The 5447-nt window shown below is 47.2% G+C and overlaps 2 protein-coding genes across 2 annotated transcripts; both read right to left on the bottom strand.

The window, feature by feature from the left end:
- Positions 1-2364: 2364 nt before the first annotated feature.
- Positions 2365-3342, bottom strand: LOC149146501 (uncharacterized). Its single transcript, XM_089452787.1, has one exon. It carries the CDS (start codon positions 3340-3342, stop codon positions 2365-2367), a length of 978 nt encoding a protein of 325 aa, XP_089308913.1.
- Positions 3343-3868: 526 nt separating this feature from the next.
- On the bottom strand, positions 3869-4693 carry LOC149146502 (uncharacterized). Its single transcript, XM_089452788.1, has one exon. It carries the CDS (start codon positions 4691-4693, stop codon positions 3869-3871), a length of 825 nt encoding a protein of 274 aa, XP_089308914.1.
- Positions 4694-5447: the final 754 nt, after the last annotated feature.

Below are 5447 nucleotides of genomic sequence, written 5' to 3' on the forward strand. Positions count from 1 at the left end.
TTCTACATCTTTTTTGACACCTGAAGCCAGCTTTTTCCCAAAGCTGGTTAGCTAGAGGGCACGAATCTAAAAGATGTTGAAGCGTTTCCTCATTTTGGCAGCAATTGGGGCAGAGCGAAGGTCCATGGAAATTCCTTCTTCTTAATTTATCCCAAGTAAGGATTCTTTTGTGACTGACTAACCATAGGAAGTAGGAGATTTTGGGCCAGGAGCCAAAACCCCATATTTTGCTCCATATAGGGTCAGAGTGGATATTGTTATTACAGATGATCTTGTAGGCTTCTGAAGTGGTGAAGTCGCCTTTTGGTCAGTATCCCCATCTCAAGATGTCGGCACCTTCATCATATTGGATTCTTCTTCTATCCAGCTCCTTCTCCAGAGCCCCTGTGTCCTGCAAGTCTGTGGTGATGGCCCAGTGATTTCCTTGTTTCCAATTCTTGAATCCGTGTTCCATATCTTGTCCCCAATAGTAATGGATATTTTCTTGTTGCTGCTCCTGTCTGACATGATCCAAAGGTAGTTGGAGGGTGTGGATTAGCTTTGGCATCTGATTCCATGCATCTGTCCAAAATCTTGTTGTTTGGCCATTCCTAACCTCCAAAAAGCTGTGTTGCTGAATTAGATGGTAGTGTTGTTTGGCCGCGTTCCATATGAGCGAGCCTTTTTCCAAGGGGATAAACCGGATGAGCTCTTCCTGGGGTCTGTTGTTGGCATATTTAGCTGTCCAGATTCTTGCCCAAGGCTTTTCCGGATTAGTGATCCAATGCCACCAAATTTTTGCACTCATGATGGCGTTACTATGCTCCGGGTCCCTCAGCCCAATCCCTCCTTTTTCTTTTGGCTGACATACTGTTGGCCATTTGACCAAAGCCCATTTCCGATTGGTTGTTGTCCCTCCCCAGAGAAAGCTGCGTTGAAGCTGCCGAATTCTCTTTAGGGCCCATTTGGGTGCTGCAAGGATTGAGAATAGGTACAGCGGCATTGCCTGAAGGACAGATTTAATGAGCACAACCCTGCTGGCAAGGTTAAGAGATCTGTGAGTCCAGAGGTTGAGACGAGATTCCATTTTCTCTATGAGAGTGCGCCAGGCAGAGTGCTTTAGAGCTGAGGCCGTGAGAGGGGCGCCTAGATATTTTGAGGGAAGGGATGCGGTAGGGAATCCGAGGATGCGAGTGATGGCAGATTTGACAGGGGCGGTGTATGAAAAAAGAAGATTTGTGATTTGGCACTGTTTACATCCGTGCCTGAGGCTTCAGCAAAGTCATTGAGCAAGGATTTGAGGCGAGTGGCTTCCTGGGCTGAGGGGTAGCCAAAAAGCATGGTATCATCAACAAATTGCTGATGGGAAGTGGCTGGGGAGTTATGAACAGAGAGACCCTTGAGCTGGTGAGATTGAAGAGCTTGTTTGATGTGACGTCCAAGCCCTTCTGCCATGAGAACGAATAGGAAAGGAGACAGAGGGTCCCCTTGCCTAATCCCTCTTGATGGCTTGAAGGGCTGAGAAGGGATGCCATTGACCAGGATGGAGAACTGCGTGGAATTTATCAGACTCATGACCCAGCGGATCCACATTGAACTGAAACCAAAAGCTTTTAACATTTGCTGCATGAAGTTCCAGCTGAGCTTATCGAAAGCTTTAGAAAGACCTAGTTTAAGAAGCATACCTGCCTGCTTTGACTGTTTGAGGGAGTGGATGATCTCATGCATGAGGAGAATGCCGTCCAAGATCTGTCTGCCCTCCACATAGCCTGATTGTTCCTGAGATATGAGCAATGGTAGCAGAGGCTTCGCCCTATTGGCCACAACTTTAGAGACAATCTTGTATATAACATTACAAAGTGCAATCGGCCTATATTTGTCAGGCGTGATGGCTTCCTTCTCTTTTGGGATCAGGGCTATAAACGTTGTGTTGAGAGAAGGCAGCATCCAGTGGAGGGCTCTCGATTCTTCCACCATTTTCCATACTTCTTGCTTGATCATCTCCCAAAAGGTATGAAAGAATGTGGGGGTGAATCCGTCTGGCCCTGGTGCCTTTCCTTCTTTGAGCTGGAACACCGCTTCATCCACCTCCTGAGGCGTTATTGGGCGGAGGAGAAGCTCATTGTGTTCTTCCTTGATGATTCTAGGTATATTGTTGGTAATTTTCTCTATTGCTATCCTTCTGTCTCCTTCGGGCTCTTGAAGGATCTGACTGAAGTGATTGCGTAATTCTTGCTCTATCTCCTCGTGCTTTTCTATTTTCTCGCCTCCTTGCTTCTGGATAAATGGGATGTTATTGTGCATCCTTCTTTGAATGGTGGTTCTGTGGAAGAATTTAGTGTTGCGCTCTCCTTCCTTCAACCATCTTATATGGAACTTTTGCTTCTAGTATAATTCCTCCTGCTTCTTCCTGTCCTGAAGCTGATTGTGGATGCGTCGTTCCTGCTCCAGGGTCTCTTCAGTGTGTCCCTCTGTGATTATCTTCTGATGGAGGTCCGTCAATTCCCGATTGAGATCTTGCTGAGCTTTGAAGATATCTCCAAAAGTTTCTCTGTTCCATCGCTTTAAGTGGCCTTTAAGGTGCCGGAGCTTCTGTTGGAATTGGTACATCTTGGACCCTTCTGGAGGGATGAAGGAAGTCCATATGGATTTTACGAAATCTTTGAATTCAGGGTGCGTGAGCCAGAATCCTTCGAAGCGGAAGGGTCTTCGCGTTTGATCACCAGGTCGTTGCCATTGAAGAGCAATCGGCCAGTGGTCCGAGCCAGTGTGCTGAAGTATTGCTGCTGTAAAGTCTCCTCCCAGGTGAATTGCGTTATCTAAGATAAGGATGCGATCTAGTTTGGAAGAGATTTGGTGTTTTCCAGCTCTGCGGTTGCTCCAGGTGAACGTACCATTGCAAAAAGGCACATCTATGAGGGAAGCGTTTTGGATGAAATTCTTGAAGTGGGTGGTCTCTTGTTCCAGCCTGTTTCTCCCCCCTTTCTTTTCTTCTAGCCTCGTGATCATGTTGAAGTCTCCCCCGATTATACAGAGTGGGTGCCTTCTATTGTTGTTCAGTACCTCTATGGTGTCTAGAAGTGCTATTTTGCTCCCTGTGTCCTGTGGGAAGTACACATTGGAGAGATTGCCATGTACATTCGTGCCCAAAATGTGGAATGCTGCCTGTATTAGATGGTGGGAGGCATGAAAATCTGAGAGGTCTATTGCTTGAGTATTCCATGCAATAGCTAGCCCTCCTGATGCTCCGGATGCATCTACTGCAACTGAGCGACACCCTGGCCAAGCCTTTGTGAGGATGCTGCCTAAAGTAGTACTGTTACATTTAGTTTCCTGAAGGAAGCATATTTGCGGCTTCTCCATTTTAATCATGCTTTTCAGCATTCTTAGTTTCCCTGGGCTATTGAGCCCTCTTAAATTCCATGAGACCAGCTTCATAGATCACTATTTGTAGTGGGTTTGTAGTACTTTGTCAATTTCGCATACCTACCAGAGTCGAGCAGGAGCCTCCCAACCTCGATGGTTCTCTGCAGATATGTTTTCCTTCCTCTCTTCTTGGTGTCTTTTGGGGGTTGGCTTCCATCCCACTGGCTTCCCGGTTGAATCCCTAACTGTTGCTGCTGATAAGCTCTTGAAATAACTACCTCCAGCTTATTGAGTTGGGACTCGGATATGTTGTCATATGCCTTTGTTTTACAAGCTAGTTCCAATTCTAGAATATCCAAGCCATGCAGGTCTATGCTCTCAGGTTCTTCTTCCATTGGTTTCACCTGACTGCTCTCTTCCTCATGCAACAATGAGCTAGAGGGGGGGTCCTGCTGTCCACCCAGATCCATTTCCTTTTCCGTATTTGCCATTCCTTTCCTGTCTCCGGAGGGGAAGTCAAGGGTTATCTCCGGGGGTTGGCTCTTGGGGGAGGAGGGGGGGCGGAGGAAGATGGATGGGAGGGGTGGGGATCCGAGATCGGGGAAAGATCATCAGAGGACTGTGCTAGGACTTCAAAACTGTTCTTGGAAGCTTGGCCTCTAGTGCCATTTTGCTGGGGTTTTTGCCCATTGGACGTCTTCTTGTGCGTGCGCTTTCGGCTAGGGGCTTTAGTAAAGCCGTCTTGGGTGGTTGAGACTGGGGGTTCCTGAGATGCGGTTGTGGTGTTCAGGGGACAATCCCGGAATAGATGCCCAAGAGCGTGGCACCTTCGACAGCGGAAGGGCACATGCTCATAATCCAAGGGTTGATTCCATTCTTCATCCCAGTGGGAGAGCGTTACCGATTCTGGTAATGCTTCATTCAGCCTCATGAATACACATATGCGAGCGTATGAGATGAACCTGCGCATTTTGGTTTCTTCTGCTGTCCTGATGTATTCCCCTATTCCATTTCCAATTTTCCTGAGAGTATCCTCGTCCCAATATTCATCTGGAAGCCCATACATTCGGATCCAGACTGGTGCCCAGGTGAGGTCTTCCTTGTCGGGGTTGAATCTTGGTATCCAGTCTCTCATGTACAGGCCTGCTGTGTTGAAGAAATGGGGCCTTGTTCCCAGCACCCTAATTTTGTCCTCAATGCAGTAGAAAATTACTGTGAAGAAGCCCTTCGGCCCTAGTTGCAGAGTGACATCCCTTTTCGGCTTCCATTTGGCAGCAATCCACCCATATAGGGCTCTTTCCGTTGGCCAAAATCCTATAAACTTCCCTATGATGGCATGATCTCTCATGAACTCGATTCGAGCATCAATCAGGTGTCCCGGTAGTTCTATTCTTGGCCTTTCTGCAGCTATTGGTTTTCAGGTAGTCGAGGTTACCTTTGGCGTCTCCTCTGAGCTCTTCCCCTTGTCCTGAGTGACGCTAGCGTGGCTATGTCGCTCTCCAACTTTCTTGTTCTCTTGCTGTGGTGTATTTCCTTTGTTCAGAATCTCCCTGTTTACTGACCCGAACAGGAAGGCATGTTCCGGATCGTGCTGCATTGGGGAGGGCCCTGACGCCCCCCCCTGCGGTGTTCCATGGAGCCGGGCTAGGGCAGTACCACTACGCTTTTCGCCCAGGGATACGATCTGGTTTGATGGCAGGTTCTGCGCTGCACAGTCTGCGTCGTCACAGGTTGCAGCAAAACCCTAATCGCTGCAGTCGTCCGCTCTCCCTATGGTTTTCAAAGTGGGTAAAAGCATTACATCAGATTTATTTTGAATATAATAAATCCAGATTTTTCTGGTTGCATCATCAATAAAAGTAACATAATAATGAGAGCCACCAAGAGATGATACCTAAGCAAGTCCCCATACATCTGTATGAACAAGCTCTAATTTTTCTCTCTTCTTTTCTTTCCCAACTCTAACGAATCTGACTCTCTTCTATTTTCCATAAACAAAATTCTCACAGAATTTTAAATCAACATGCTTTAAACCTAGTAACAAATTTCTTGAGTGAAGAATCTGCATCCCCTTCTTACTCATGTGCCCGAGCCTATGATCC

Source organism: Pinus tabuliformis, chromosome X (genome assembly GCF_031772625.1).
Source record: "Pinus tabuliformis cultivar Carrire ecotype Pingquan chromosome X, CPIR1, whole genome shotgun sequence".
NCBI lineage: Eukaryota > Viridiplantae > Streptophyta > Pinopsida > Pinales > Pinaceae > Pinus > Pinus tabuliformis.

Bases quoted from the DNA above. Each gene is read 5' to 3' on its own strand.
- LOC149146501 (XM_089452787.1), bottom strand. From the start codon at position 3,342: ATGGAGAAGCCGCAAATATGCTTCCTTCAGGAAACTAAATGTAACAGT.
- LOC149146502 (XM_089452788.1), bottom strand. From the start codon at position 4,693: ATGAGAGATCATGCCATCATAGGGAAGTTTATAGGATTTTGGCCAACG.